The sequence below is a fragment of the Heterodontus francisci genome, chromosome 11, assembly GCF_036365525.1.
Source record: "Heterodontus francisci isolate sHetFra1 chromosome 11, sHetFra1.hap1, whole genome shotgun sequence".
Lineage (NCBI taxonomy): Eukaryota > Metazoa > Chordata > Chondrichthyes > Heterodontiformes > Heterodontidae > Heterodontus > Heterodontus francisci.
The window spans coordinates 11,069,539-11,086,324 of NC_090381.1; the positions used below are offsets into that span (position 1 = coordinate 11,069,539).

The window sequence follows — 16,786 nt, forward strand, 5'->3', positions numbered from 1 at the left end:
GAAAAATAGAGCTTCCCAGAAGGAGGAGGAGGAAAGAGAGTTAAGGCGGCTAGAGCTAACTAGGGGACAACCCAATACCCCCAGTGAAAGCACGGCTAGCGAGGTAGCTACCCCTAGCTCAGGGCCATGTGCTGAGCTCTTAAAGTTCTCCCAGTTGATTCCAAAGTTCAATGAGGGGATGTGGCAGCATTGTTTGTCACTTTTGAAAAACCTGCAAGACAGCTGAAATGGCTGGCCGAGAGCTGGACGCTGTTGTTACAAAGCAAGCGAACAGGATAAGCCTATCAGGTTTATTCACTGTTGCTAGTTGAATGTTCATCAGATTATGAGATGACTAAAAATGCTATCCTGGGGGCATATGAGCTTGTATCAGAAGCGTACCGCCAGAATTCTGAACCCTCCGGAAACAGCCTGATCAATCTTTCCACGGGTTTGAAAGAGTTAAGCAGCTTGCTTTTGACCAGTGGATAAGGGCACTTAATGCACAACCCACATATGAAAACCTCAGAGAGGTGATCCTTCTCAAGGAATTTACAAACTCACTTCCCCATTCTATTAAAGCCTGCGTAGAGGAACAAAAGGTTCAAAGAGTCAGGCAAGCTGTGATACTGGCTGATGAATTTACCCTTGTACACAAGTCCTTACCCCAAGGGAAACCCTTCTCTTGTCACCACCACAAACCCGAACAGGATAAAAGGTGGGAGGCTGACAGAAACCCAAACAGCCCTGGGTATGAACGTGACCTTAGAGCTGACTGCTGGAAATTATGGGGAAAGCCTGTAGGATTAATTGGGCCAACAGACCAGTGCGGGAGAAGGGGCCCTGATGGAAAGCACAGCAGTGCAGGCTGTGGCTTTAACTGTGGCAGTAAGACCCAATAAACCTACCGCTGAAGCTTACCAGGATTTTGTTTCCAAGGAAAAATTACCCCATGCCCCTCAAGTGAGGCAAGCAAGCCCATACTCGGAAACAGCAGCCCCCAATCCCTTCTGTTGGGAAAAGGCATGAACTTTCCCCCAGAGAGTGCAGTGAATGCTAGGGTATTAGTGAATGGTATCGAAGGGTGGTGTATGCCCATGCCTTTATATGGGGTGCAGCTGGAGTGTGAGTTTCAGGATCGGCAACCATAGGGATTGTCCCTAGTTTGCCTGTGGACGGGGTCGACCTGCTCCTGGGTAATGATCTAGCGGGGGCGAAGGCAGTAGCTTCCCCAGTGGTTTTAGAGACACAGAAAGTGGTCAGGGCGACAGAACAGTTGCAGGAAAAAGGTCTGTTTAGTTTAGTTTAGAGATGCAGCACTGAAACAGGCCCTTCGGCCCACCAAGTCTGTGCCGACCATCAACCACCCATTTATGCTAATCCGACACTAACTCCATATCCCTACTACATCCCCACCTGTCCCTATATTTCCCTACCACCTACCTATACTAGGGGCAATTGCTAATGGCCAATTTACCTATCAACCTGCAAGTCTTTGGCATATGGGAGGAAACCCACGCAGACACAGGGAGAACTTGCAAACTCCACACAGGCAGGACCCAGAATTGAACCCAGTTCGCTGGAGCTGTGAGGCTGCAGTGCTAACCACTGCGCCACTGTGCCGTCCTGGCATTTTCCCTGATTGTGTGATGACCTGGTCCATGGCCAAACAAGCTCCATCAGAGGGGGCTGAACTGGCACTGCAGACAGATGACCCTACTGTCTGGTCAAAGAGTCATAGAGTCGTACAGCATAGAAACAGGCTTTTTGGCCCACAGCATCCATGCCGACCATAATGCCTATTTATACTAATCCCAACTGCCTGCATTAATTCCATATCCCTCTATGCCTTGCTCATTCCTCTTAAGATGCCTCCAGATGCCTCTTAAATGTCGCTATTGTTCCTGCCTCCACCACCTCCTCAGGCAGCTCATTCCAGATACCCACTATTCTTTGTGTGAAAAATTTACCCCTTTGATCCCCTTTAAACCTCCTCCCTCTCACCTTAAATCTATGCCCTCTAGTTTTAGTCATCCCTACCATGGGAAACAGACTCTGGCTATCTACCCTATCTATGCCTCTCATAATTTTATATACCTCTATCATGTTCCCTCTCAGCCTCCTTCGCTCCAGGGTAAACAGACCCAGACTATCCAATCTCTCTTTATAACTCAATCCCTCCAAATCAGGCAACATCCTTGTGAATCTTTTCTGCACCCTCTCTAGCTTAATCAAATCTTTCCTGTAGTGCGGTGATCAGAGCTGCACACAGTACTCCAAATGCGGCCTAACCAACGTTATGTACAACTGTAACATGATGTCCCAACTCTTGTACTCAGTGCCTCGGCCGATGAAGGCAAGCATGCCATATGCCTTCTTCACCACCCTGTCTACCTGTGTTGCCACTTTCAGGGAGCTGTGTACTTGCACGCCAAGGTCTCTCTGCTCAAGAACACTCCCCAGGGCCCTGCCATTCATTGTATATGTCCTGCCCTGGTTTAACTTCCCAAAATGCATCACTTCACTTGTCTGCATTAAATTCCATTTGCCAATCCCTTGCCCACTTTCCCAGTTGATCTATATCCTGTTGTAACCTTAGACAACCTTCACTGTCCACTATACCACCAATTTTGGTGTCATCTGCAAACTTAGTAATCATGCCCTTTACATTCACATCCAAGTCATTAATATATATGAAAAACAACAGAGGGCCCAGCACTGATCCCTGCGGCACACCACTGGTCACTGTCCTCCAATCTGAAAAACAACTCTCCACTACCACCCTCTGCCTCCTATCACCAAGCCAATTTTGTATCCAATTTGCTAGCTCACCCTGGATCCCATGTGTTCGAACCTTCTGGACCAGCCTACCATGCGAGACCTTGTCAAAGGCCTTGCCAAAGTCCATGTAGACAACGTCCATCGCCCTGCCCTCGTCAATCCTCTTGGTCACCTTCTCGAAAAACTCAGTGAAATTCGTGAGACATGATTTCCCACGTACAAAGCCATGCTGACTATCCCTAATCAGACCATGCCTTTCTAGATGCATGTAAATCCTGTCGCTCAGAATCCATTCCAATAACTTTCCCACCACTGATGTAAGGCTCACCGGCCTGCAGTTCCTTGGCTTATCCCTGCTGCCCTTCTTAAATAAAGGCCCAACATTAGCTATCCTCCAATATAAAAGCAAAATACTGCGGATGCTGCAGTTCCGAAGAAGGGTCACTGACCCGAAACGTTAACTCTGCTTCTCTTTCGAGTTCCGAAGAAGGGTCACTGACCCGAAACGTTAACTCTGCTTCTCTTTCCACAGATGCTGCCAGACCTGCTGAGTGATTCCAGCATTTCTTGTTTTTGTTAGCTATCCTCCAGTCTTCCGGTACCTCACCCGTGGCTAACGATGATACAAAAATCTCTGCCAGGGCCCCAGCAATCTCCTCCCTTGCTTCCCATAGCATCCTAGGATACACCAGTTCAGGCCCTGGGGATTTATCCACCTTAATGCGCTTCAAAACCTCCAACACCTCCTTTGTAATGTTGATATGCTCCAGGATATCACTGTTCCCTCCCTGAACTCACTAGCTTCCATGACCTTCTCCACGGTAAATACAGACGAGACATATTCATTTAAAACCTCGCCCATTTCCCGTGGCTCCACACACAGATTGCCAAACTGATCCTTAAGGGGACCTACTCTCTCCCTAGCTACCCTTTTACTTGTAGAATCTTTTAGGATTCTCCTTTATCTTATCTGCCAGGAAAATCTCTTGGCCCCATTTCGCCCTCCTAATTTCCTCAAGTGTAGGCCTACGTCCCCTATGCTCCTCGAGGGACTCGCTCGATCCCAGCCGCCTATACCTGACATATGCCTCCTTCTTTGTCCTGACCAGACCCTCAATATCCCTCGTAAACCAAGGTTCCCTAAACTTGCCAGCCTTGCCCTTCCATCTAACAGGAACATGCTGGCCCTGAACTCTTCCTATCTCACTTTTAAAAGCCTCCCACTTCCCAGATGTCCCTTTACCTGTAAACAGCCTCTCCCATTCAACTTTTGAGAGTTCCTGTCTGATGCCATTGAAATTTGCCTTCCCCCAATTTAGGACTTCAACTTGAGGACCAGTTCTATCCTTTTCCATAACTATCTTGAAGCTAATAGAGTTATGGTCACTGGTCCCAAAGTTCTCCCCCACTGACACATCAACCACCTGCCCATCCTCATTTCCTAAGAGGAGGTCGAGTGTAGCCCCTTCTCTAGTAGGGCCATCCACATACTGCTTGAAAAAACTATCCTGGATACACTTAACAAATTCTTCCCCATCTGATCCCTTAGCACTAAGGCAGTCCCAGTCAATATTAAGGAAGTTAAAATCACCTACTATTTCAACCCTATAATCCCTACACCTATCTGTGATGTCCCTACATATATGCTCCTCCACTTCCCTCTGACTATTGGGGGGAATATAGTATAATCCCATCAAAGTGATCACCCCTTTCTTATTTCTAAGTTCTACCCATATGGCCTCGCTGGACATTCCCCCCGGAATATCTTCTCGAAGTACTGCCGTGATGTCCTCCCTAATGAATAGTGCAACTCCCCCTCCTCTCTTACTTCTTCCTCTGTCATGCCTGATGGATCGGTACCCCGGAACATTCAGCTGCCAGTCCTGCCCATCCCTCAAACACGTTTCCATAATAGCTATAATATCACAATCCCAAGTACCAATCCATGCTCTGAGTCATCTGCCTTACCTGTAAGGCTTCTTGCATTAAAGTAAATGCAGTTTAGCCTACCAGACCTTCCACGCTCCCTGTCCTGCCCCTGTATGGCCTGCCTACTGGACTTGCTTGCTTTAACCTCCACAGTTGCCTCAACTATCTGATCGGAGCGTCTACTACTTTGGCTCCCACCCCGCTGCAAGACTAGTTTAAACCCTCTTGAGTAGTACTAGCAAACCTTCCCAGAAGGATATTGGTCCCCCTCCAGATTAGATGCAACCTGTCCTTCTTGTACAGGTCACCTCTGCACCAGAAGAGATCCCAATGATCCAAGTAGCTGAAGCCCTCCTGGTGTTCTCCCCACAGGTCCGCTCCACTCCCGGAACCTGAAATCTTTTTTGGGAAGTTCGAGGACCCAAAGGATGGGTTGAACAGAACTTTGCTTGAGGCTCAGCAAGCCGACCCAGCATTAAAAAAGTTAGCACAGACTGTCCAAACTGAAACTGAAGCAGAGAGAGTCCCTGAGTGCTACTATTTGACGAAGGGGGTGCTGATGAGGAAGTGAAACCCTCCTCACAGACCTGCAGACGAAGAGTGGACAATGGTTCAGCCGATAGTGGTGCAGCTGAGGTGCCGTAAGGAAATACTGAGAATGGCCCATGAACTTCCAATGGCTGGAGATGTCGGTGTAGGGAAAACTCAAGCCTGCAGAAGACAGCATTTTGACTGGCCAAAATTCCACAAAGATGTGGTGGAGTTCTGTGCCAGATTGTGGAAAAGCCCCAACTTGCAATAAAACCTGCAGCCCTAATTCCCATACCAGCTTTTGGAAAACCCTTCAGAGTGCTACTGGATTGTGTGAGACCCCTGTCGAAAACAAAAGGAGACAGACAAGCCCAGGTCTGTCAGACAGTTAGGGAGGAAGGGGACGAAAAGGACAGTGAAGACAGTTTAGAGAAGGGCCAGGCCAATCCCCAACTCGAGCGCCCTACTAGCTGGTTAGCCAATCCTGAAATGTTGGGAAAATTTGACCCCCACTCTCCTACGTAAATGCAGGCCAAAGAGGAACTCTACCAACGCTTCTGACAGCACTTACAGAAACCTGCAGGGACAAGGAAAATTCCCAAAAAGGCAAACCAACAGTGAGGGTGATGCCTCACCTAGTTGAATTGTCACAGAGAGTGCAGTGAAAGCTGGACAGACACCTGCGGGCAGCAATGTCTCAGAGGAAATGGGATAGATTAGCAAAGAGAGCATCCCCACAGTAAAGGGAAAAGGAAAAGAACAGTGCCTTAAAGTAAACAGCACTTGTGTCACTAACTAAACTAAAAGTGAGGTCTGTATGGATCTATTCACAGAAGAACCCAATGATCAGGTCCCAAACCCAACCTAATCTAATCCAACAATTTCAATTCAGAATTCATCAAGAACATGGTCCCTGAGGAAATCTCAAGACACCTTACAGGGGCTAAAAACCAATTTATTTACCCACTGCCACTGTCAGAAGAAAAAGTATCAAGGTGCTGGAGCCTGAATGATTAAAGCCACAGGATGCAAAAACCGCAGTTAAGGGGTTAAAGCTTGTACATGTAGGAGAACTTGCCTTAAACAATGATGGAAATTTGCAGACCCCATGCTCCACCAGCAACCAGATGTTTATTGAGGGCACATCCCAGGGTATTACAAATTGATCCTAAAGAAACTTTAACTCCATTTGACAACACGTGACCATCCCAGTCAAAAATTATTAAATCAGCATAGCTATCGCAGACAAAGCCAGCTGCAGCCAATCTAAGCTTAGTAAGTGAATTTGAGGAGTGAGTGGTAAGAATGAATGTTTTTTTTTCTTTTCCACAACTAATGAAATTCCGTGTGGTACGGAGGTGTCAAGAAAACCCTATGTGTCAAATGAATATTAATTCATTGGTTAGAAACTTACATTAGACTTTTAATGGAGCAAATCGTACAGTCCAACTCTCCTACAGGCAGCCAAGATGGCCAGTGCAATTTGCATCTGAAACATTCCAAGGCCCCAACCGGAGCCAGACGTCGAACAAGAAGCCCAGCCAGAACAGTGCTTTGGCTAACTGGGTAGATTATCCAGATCACCCTCGTTAGCGGGATATTCAAAGCAATCACGAGGCATTCATAAGTGGGGACATCCCTCCAGGGGATAAATGCTGACAATAACGCCTTAGAGTGGTTTTGGGTTTTAGATTTTGGACCTCATTAAAAACAAAGGGAATTGAGAGAACCATGTTCTGTGTCTGCCATGTCTGCCCATCTCTGAAAAAACTGGGAGTTTTGTTATACACACAGAAGACGAGCAGTAACTGAGTGTGCAGCAACAGAAAAGGCTGTGTACCTCCCTTTCTTTTTCCCTCTCTCCAGAAAACATCAAGTTTGAAACCTGTCTGCGACTGTGGACCCTCCAAACCTACAGACTGCTACAGCCAGAGAACATAGGGAGGGAGCCACCTGCCAGCCTGCCTTCAAGAAAACCCTGAACAAAGCGGACCAGCTGCAAAGTGCACTTTGGCCAACCAAGGACTTCGAGAGTACAACTCCAGCCGGACAACCCCTAAATCATCCAACCTCAGCTGTGTATTTAACTTTTATTTATTCTGGACATTAATCCAACCAAAAACCTACTTTCCACTTTGTAATCTAGTTGTGTGTGTGATCCTCATATGAACGTGTGCGTGAATGTGTAGCATTTTAAAAATTATTTTATATAGGGTTTAGCTTGTTGAGCATAATAAACTTACCTCTTTCTTGTGTAAACGCAAGAAAACCTGTCCTATTGTTTCTTTCAAGATCACAGTAAAGGTGAAAGGTAAAACACTCACAGAGGTGGTAAGCACAACCGTTTTGTTTTTTAAAAAGAATAAACCTTGTTGCGGTCAAATAAGAGGAAGGGCAAGAGAGGCGACTGTGACCCCTCCTCACTTGGCCGTAGCACAAAGCAAAATATGAAAAACGAGTTTAAGACTGGCACATGGTTTAAAAAATAAATAAAGATTAAAAATGAATGAGGCTCATGATCTGAAATCATTGAACTCAATATTGAGTCCAGCAAGCTGTAGAGTGCCTAATCGGAAAATGAGGTGCTGTTCCTTGAGCTTGCGTTGTGCTTCAGTGAAACAGGAGGCTGAGGACAGAAATGTGGACATGAGAGCAGGGTGGTGAATTGAAATGGTAATAAGCTGTAAGTTCACGGGAATGCTAGCGGACCGAGCGGTGGTGTTCCGCAAAGCGGTCAACTGATCTGCGTTTGTCTCCGCAATGTAGAGAAACCACATTGTGAGCAGCGAATACTGTATACTAAATTGTGCCCTGGTCCTGGAGTTTTTTTTTTCTCTAGGAATATGCAGTGTACCTTTAAGGCTTGCAAAGGATCAGTACTGCTTTCAGAACCAGCAGGCCTCTGGAGTTAGACAAAATGCATTTTCGGTTGCCGTTGGATACAACCATTTGGAGACTGCGATTCAAAGGGTGCATTCTCGTTACCATAGATGCAGCCACTTGGAGTGAGCATCAAGCGATATATTTGTTTCAATTCAGTTTTAAACTGGCTTTTTAGTTGAAGACAGTTTGTTCTAACAGAGAACACAGACCGAGAGCTGTGGGGTTAGCACCTGAAAAAAGAGTTCTCAGCCATTTAAACTGAAGGAAAAGAATTTTAGTCTGTTTAATTATTATCTCAAAATTCTTTAAAACAAAATCAAGCCAAAATGGAGGTCTGATAATTTGAACTAAAGGAAGAGAAATTAGACTGTGACCATCTTTGATCCCTCAAAAACTCTAAAGTCAGATTGATTCTATTGAAAGTGTCATCAAGTTAATTGTTGAAATCCATCGCTGAAGAAGGAAAGCATCACTTACTGCTGGAGTTAGACTATGGACTGTTCTACTGTGGAAGAACCTTTTTTCCCCATCGGACAGCTGTGAGGACTTCAAGCAGCATTGGACTGTAAATTTGCAAGGACTCTTAATTTTTTCTATTTTAAATGTTTGTATCTTCATAGTGTTTAAAAATTTAGTTTTTCTGATTAAACAGTTAATTTGTTGATTTAAAGGCACCTGGTTTGGTTAGCCTCATTCGAGGGTTAATAGATGATACAATTTGGCTGCGTCCTTCTTTAATTTGGAAAGTTTAAAATGATAGGTGATCTGTGGAGGGACGGGATTGAATTATCAGTGCGTTTCTCCCACCACAATCAGCATGGTATATTTTGATTGGGGGCTTTGACCGGAATGGTCGGTCGTAACAATTGAAAGAAGTACAAGTAAATTGCTGCTTCACCTGGAAGGAGTGTTTGGGGCCTTGGATGGTGAAGAGAGAGAAGGTCAAAGGGCAGGTATTACACCACGCTGGAGCTGGCGGAAATGACGGAGGATTATCCTTTGAATGTGGAGATTGGTGGGGTGGAAAGTGAGGACAAGGGGAACCCTGTTTCGGTGTGGGAGGGACGGGAAAGGATGAGGTCACAATTGTGGAAAATGGGTTGCACATCCAGCGTGATGCCACCACCAAACACATCTTCCCCTCCCCTCCCCTGTCAGCATTCCGAAGGGACCGTTGCCTCAGCGACACCCTGGTCCACTTCTCCATTAACCCCGATGCTTCGTCCCCTTCCAAGACACCTTCCCATGGAATCACAGGAGGTGTAATACCTGCCCTTTCACCTCCTCTCTCCTCACTATCCAAGGCCCCAAACACTCCTTTCAGGTGAAGCAGCGATTTACTTGTACTTCTTTCAATGTAGTATATTATATTCGCTGCTCACAATGCGGTCTCCTCTACATTGGGGAGACCAAACGCAGGTTAGGTGACTGCTTTGTGGAACCCCTCTGGTCGGTACGCAAGCATGATCCCAAGCTTCCGGTTGCTTACAATTTCAATTTACCACCCTGCTCTCATGCCTACATTTCTGTCCTCGGACTGCTGCAGTGTTCCAGTGAACATCAAGGCAACCTCAAGGAACAGCACCTCATCTTCCGATTCGGCACGCTACGGCCTTCTGGACTCAGCATTGAGTTCAATAGTTTCAGACCATTATTTTTTATTTATTTATTTATTTTTTTGGATTATTTATTTTAACCATGTGCTAGTTGTAAACTTGTTTTTCATGTTTTTGCTTTTGCAAAGAACTGTTCATTATTCTGCCATTAGCACTCTCTCTGGACTGCTGCTTTGTCTTTCACTATAAACACTTAGCACCTCATTTGCATTCTGTTCCATGACATCTGTCATTTAATCTCCCCCCCCCCCCCCCCCCCACCCCCTGTCCTGTCGACTGCCCCCCTCCCCCTTCCACTTGCTCAAAGACTGTTACATTTCTGACTTTTGTCAGTTCTGATGAAGGGTTACAGACCTGAAATGTTAACTGTTTCTCTCTGCACAACTGCTGCCAGACCTGCTGAGTATTACCAGCACTTTTTGTTCTCATTTCAGAGTTCCAGCATCCGCAGTATTTTGGTCTTATTTTAGTGGCTTCTGATACTTTGCTGCAGTAAATCTCGGCGTGACTGCCATTGAGCTAAATGACAGTGAAGGCCATCAGAGACTGATCTGATCCCTCTTCCCTCTCTAACACTTACTATAATTAGATTTGTTTATCTGTCCATGCCATATTCACAGCCAAACATCAATCAGGAACAAGATACTTCGCTATTTTTCTAGTCTTTTTTAATCTAGTTGCAATATTTTATTTGCTGGTAAAGGAAGACTATTGGTTGGAGTACAGGTATTTACACCACAGTGTTACATGATTCTAGAAAGCTCATGCCGCGCTGACTAAAACCAGCTTGACACAGCCAAACCATTGATTGGACTTTCTGGTCTATAAGGCTGAATGCCACATTGTACTGCGTTTTGCCAGTGAGCAGTTGGTGCTGGTGGTGAAGGAGGAGGGGTGTGGGTGCGGGAAGAACAGGTTTGTGTTGCAAGACCAATTGGTATTGCAATCCTGAGATTGTTGTTCTGACTGATTTGAACTGCAGAGTTAATGACAGTGCTAACTGATAAAGAGGCTGATCTGCCTTAGCTGGAATGATTTTATTGCAATAAATGAGCAATATTTCATGATAAGGAGGCCACCTCATTTGGTTATGAGAGTGAAATTCGATACTGGAATTTTCCTACTTTTATTTATTTTATTTATTTATAAATACTTATAAAGAAATGTACACTCTTGGTGTATCTCATGCATTTATAAATCCAAAATTGGATCTGCTTTCAATGCATTCATGTTCAGATCTAGTGTAATGCACTGTTGCCATCTGTAATAATAAAATCGAGATATAAGGCCAGAGGGCAATCACTGACTTTAGCTTTAGCATTTTCATTGAGAATGGAGGCATGAGTTACTAATATCCTATAAATCTTCATTTCCAGTATTTCTGCCATTCCCTTGCTTCTCCCCCTCAGGGTAATTAAGAAATGCACTTGAACGTAGGCCTGTCCCAATATATACAGGAGTACTCGCTAAAAACAATACAAATGGAGCAGCACCTTATGTGCCCTCTGATTACTGGAAATCGGATTATAAAGTGTTGAGTTTGACGTGTAACAAAAAATGGTCACTTTTATCACTTTGAATTTTTTTAAAATTTAAATGTTATTGATGTTTTCTTTAATTCATATGCTTTAAATGGTTTTTAATCTGTTAATTTTTCATTTGAAAATGGACAGACTTACCTACTTCCACAATTAACTGAATGCTAATAATTTTGAATCTTCTGTATATTGTTGGCTACCACTATTATCCTGAAAATGGGAATTATACCCTACTTTTCTGTCAAGCTCCTGTTTTTTTTGCATGTTCCTGCTTTCCTCCTACCTATTTACCTGTTGCCCTCTCTTTTCTTCATCTATCTCTGTTGCTATAACTTCTCATTTCATTAATGCTACAGTTAAACATCCTTATGGAATTTGAATGCATCTACCATGTAAGTTAATGTAGGATATTGGTAATATGCTTTATGTTTTGTTTTCTCTGCAGGTTACCCAATACTGCGGATAGAAAAGAATGACCTCAAAAGTGTTACACTGGCAGAGGCAAAGGCCAGAGTGAAGGACATCGCAATCTTCAGAGAGAGGGTCACTCTCAAAGATGTTCTTCAGGAAGGTAATGAACTCGGGTTCATTTGTAGTTTGCAGCAAAAACTCCTTCCCCCACCCTTCTCAGTCTTGGCATGTTATGTACCTCTTCCATCCCAGAGGACTGGGTCTTTTCGTAACTGGGCTGTTTTCCTACATGGTGTGTACAGAAACTATAACTGCGTGAATTCCTCAGACTGTCGACATGGAGACTCTCAAGCGTGGTCACAAATTTCCATAAGGCTAGACAAATAGCTAGGCAAACAAAAAGCAACAGATGCTTTATTTTATGTATATAAGGTTGGTGCTTAATTGATTAACGAGCCATAAATGTCAGATGTAAATATCCAGGGCTACTGTTCTTTCATTCTATGCAGAGCAAGTGAAAAAAAATCAAGCAGTGAATCTACAGCAATTGTTTCATTGTGCCCATTCTTGACAATTAATAATATTGTTGATGTATCAGGTAGCTGCCAATAGATGGCAGAGTAGAGGAACAGATAATGGCTTGGTCGAGTCTACAGTTCGGGAAAACAAAGAAATCTATTTTTTACATTATTATAAAGGTTAGTTTGGCACACACAAGTTGTGGTTCTCATGTCATACCTGTTTTGATGCAAAACAACATTTAACCTCCAGCTTGAAACTGACAATCACATGCCAAACAATTCCTCTTTACTAAATAGTTAGACTTTGTGGTCTTAAAGGGGTTGTGCCTCCGCCTTGGCAGAATCATATATTGTGCATCAGCTGATATTACATCTGTACTAAACCCTATGTTAACCTAATTAATGATCTGCTTCATGGGACATCTGTTGTTATAAATTCAAACTGCAAAGGATGAAGTTAACCATAAAGTGAAGAAAATCATTTTAGTTTTGAAATGCTTGAAATTAGAGCTATTGAACATCCAATTATGCTTCACTTTGGTCTTGGAACCTAAGACGATACAAAAATCCTTAAACAAATTGAAGGTGGCAAAGTGGCCTTCAGGTTTCTATATGCAGTGATACATTCTTCCTTCGAAGTATCTCTTTCAGCATTTTTACCCCTTTTCTCGAAGCATTGACCTTTGCTGGGGTATTCCACATGTGTCTCTGCTACGTCACCTAAGTGACCATTCTGCACAGTCCTTGGGAATGTGGGCAGTTCACCTGTGGGAGTGCAGCTCAGCTGAGTTTGATCTTCCCTCATCTGACACCCACATTTACAGCTAGGATCGTTGGATAATAATCAAGCCACCAATACTGACTCGTTTTCCATCCTTAACCTAGGAGTATTGAGGTAAATTGTAGTGTCCAACTGTCACCCTAGCTGCATTCAACCAGCTCAGCAGAGATTGAAAATTAAAATGTCACAAGGTGCTTCAATGGAGCATTATGGAACAAAATTTGACACATAGCCCCGAAAGGAGACGACCAAACACTTGGTCAAAGTGGAAGGTTTTAAGGAATGACTTTAAGAAGGAAAGCGAGTAGGAGAGATAAAGGGAGGGAATTTCAGAGCGCTTGGTCTATGCAGCTGAAGGCATGACCGACAATGTACAGGATAGGTACATTCTAACAAGGAAAGACAGGTGAACTAAAGTCAAGGCTCCTTAGATGACAGAGGAGATAGAGAATATGATACTGTTGGTCAGATGGTCTCGATCATTGTAGCAAAAAGTCCATGAGCTCATTGTGCTTATTATTGGAAGTGAAGGTGGAGAAGGCAGTGGAGGGTAGTTTCAGAAGACAGTTAGTGGATGGTTGTGGATGCTCCATCAACGAATGTATTTTATGCTGATGGAGACAGATTTTTGATGTTTTAGAGAATCAATGGATATGGTGAGCAGGCGGAAAAGTGGGGTTAAGGCAGAAGATCAGTCATGATGCATTGAACTTCCATACGAATGTACGAATTAGGAGCAGGAGTAGGCCACTCAACCCCTCGAGCCTGCTCCGCCATTCACTAAGTTCATGGCTACAGTCACCATGATCACAGCGTGCAGAATACAGAACCTTTGTGTAGTGTTGTAACAAACCAAGTTTGCTTGTGATGCAGCACAGGGTTAAATATACACGAGCAGAAAATCAAAATATCTACACCAATTTGACTGATTTAAGTGACTAAATGTGACTTAACTGAAAGTGAAATGTCTTACAGTGCATTTTAACATGAGATTATTGCAGTCTCAAATGATATCATGGTTACAGGTGCCAAAAGACAAATTCTGTAAAACAGTATTTTGCACCAATTTAGAAAGTTAAAACTGAAGGTAGGACTAACTATTTCTTTGGTAAGTAAGTGTTTTTCGTAATTTTTTTTCGTTTCAGGTACTTTTGGTCGTATCTTTCATGGGGTTTTAGTTGATGAAAAAGACCCAAGTAAAGAGAAATATGTTTTCGTTAAAACAGTAAAAGGTAAGCTGATCACACAGAATTACATGGGCAGTATAACAAAGAAACAGGCCAGTTGGCCCAATCTTACCTGAAGGGTATAATCTCACAGTTCTAGTATTGTCCTTGTAAAATCTTTTTTGCACCCTCTCCAGTGCTTCTGTATCCTCCTTACAATATGACAACCAAAACAATACATTGTGTGGTCTATGCACATAAAGTATAACTTCTCTGTTTTTCAATTCTATTCCTCTAGGAATTAATCCCAGTGCTTTGCTTGCTTTTTTATGGTCATATTATCCTGCATGACTACTTCAGTGATTTTATGTATATTTTTTTTTAGAGATACAGCACTGAAACAGGCCCTTCGGCCCACCGAGTCTGTGCCGACCATCAACCACCCACTTATACTAATCCTACCCTAATTCCATATTCCTACCACATCCCCACCTGTTCCTATATTTCCCTACCACTTACCTATACTAGGGGCAATTTATAATGGCCAATTAACCTATCACCCTGCAAGTCTTTGGCATGTGGGAGGAAACCGGAGCACCCGGAGGAAACGCACGCAGACACAGGGAGAACTTGCAAACTCCACACAGGCAGTACCCAGATTTGAACCCGGGTCGCTGGAGCTGTGAGGCTGCGGTGCTAACCACTACGCCACTGTGACCCCCTCCAGATGTGCCTCCAGATCCCATTGTGCTGGTTTAGACACTTTATTTCCAAACAATATGTGGCCTCCTTATTCTTCTTAGCAAAATGTTCCACCACATACTTACCTATATTGAAAATAATTGATCAATTACATGTTCATTCTGCAAGTTTATTAGTGCCTTCTTATATTTTGTCATTTTATTTCTCAGTATTAACTATACCCCCAATTTGGTGTCATCTCTAAATTTTGAAATTATACTTAAATAAAAATAAAAACAAGGAATGCTGGAAATACTCCGCAGGTCTGGCAGCATCTGTGGAGAGAGAAGCAGAGTTAACATTTCAGGTCAGTGACCTTTCATCAAATGCTGCCAGACCTGCTGAGTATTTCCAGCATTTCTTGTTTATATTTCAGATTTCCAGCATCTGCAGTATTTTGCTTTTATTTATTTGAAATTATACATACGATTCCCAAATCCAAATTGTTTGTGTAAATGATACAGTGGCCGCAACACTGATTCTTTTGGAATGCCACTTTCCACCAGCTAGTCTGAATAACTCCCTTTAACCCCTACTCTCTGTCTTCTATTATGTAGTCAGCCTGCTATCCGTTCTGTTTGTGTCTCCTGACTTCATGAGTTGAGGAGTAGTACTTTATCAAAGACCTTCTACTACTTTACTCTAATCTACTTCCTGTTACTTCTTCAAATAATTCAATAAGGTTGGTCAAGCTCAACCTTCCGTTTTGGAATCTGTGCTGAATACTTATTATATTTTCAGTTTACATGTTTGTCCACTAAAGCTTTGAGTAAAGATTACATTATCGTTTTTACCACCAATGTTAAGCTAACTTCTATAGTTGCCCGAACTTGTTCAAACACTGTTTTTGAATTTAGGAATCACAATATCTGATCACCAGTTCTCTGGCACTATTCCATCCCTTCCCTAACTTTTAGTATGTGTGGTTGCAGTCCATTGGGGCCAAGGATTTTGTCCTTTCTAAGTTTGATTAGTTTATCAAAGAGCAACATCAAGCCCTGCTGTCATTTGCCAAAACTGTTCACTATTCCAGGATCATCTTGGGATAAGATAATCCTTGGTTTATTTTCTCTACTGCAAACCATTGTCTTAAACCCCTCTCTCCTGTTTCCTCCATCTTCACCTCCAACAAGTACAAGGAGCTCATGGACTTATAGATTCATACAGCTGGATTTTACCAACCCCTCCCGGTGGCAGGGGGTGTTGGGGGAGCGGAAAATTCCTCCCGGAGAGGGCCGCCATGCACCCCGATGCCAGGAGGGCCCAGCCCGATATTACCGGCAGTGGCGAGGCCTCGTGCCGACTATCCCACCACTGGGCAACAGAACCCCAATTTGAATATTTAAATAAATGAAAATGCTACAATTAAGCTCACATTGCTGGATGCTGTCCTGCTACGATCCTCGGCCCAGCGGCCAGCATGCCAGCGCCTTCTGATCCCTATCCGGGAAACAAGGCGCAAAACTGGTGGGGACGGGGGAAGGTAAGTTTATCTCTGAGGGAGGGGGAGAACGGGGTCAAATTAACGTCGTGGGTGTGGGAGATGGTGGGAAGGGTTGTAGTATGAACGTTTGTGCAGTTTGGTTGTGGGAGGGGGAGGTCAGATTGTAAAGGTAAGTGTTTTGGGTGGGGGAAGGGCACATTAATTTGTTATTGAGTGGGGTAGGAGAGGGCCAAAAGAGATGTCTTCATTTACTTTAATTCAATTTGCCTTTAAATATTTAAATTAGCCGGTAGGGCTGACAGCCCTTTAAAAATGGCGTCAGTGCCTGCGCACACGCAGCTGATATTGAGAGAAGCAGAGTTAACGTTTCAGGTCAGTGACTCTTCATCAGTTCTGACCGCATATCTCAATCTTAGTGCCAAAGAAATCATTGGCTGAACATGCAAAGACTAGGGCACACAGATT

General features: G+C 43.7%; 1 protein-coding gene across 1 annotated transcript in view; it reads left to right on the top strand.

Moving 5' to 3' along the window:
- The window catches only part of ryk (receptor like tyrosine kinase), a 429,626-nt gene that overhangs the window by 235,734 nt on the left and 177,106 nt on the right, over positions 1-16,786 (top strand). Inside the window, exons 9-10 of the mRNA XM_068042876.1 lie at positions 11,703-11,828; positions 14,116-14,202. Of these exons, the coding sequence (XP_067898977.1) occupies positions 11,703-11,828; positions 14,116-14,202 (213 nt within the window). The remainder of the gene's footprint in view (positions 1-11,702; positions 11,829-14,115; positions 14,203-16,786) is intronic.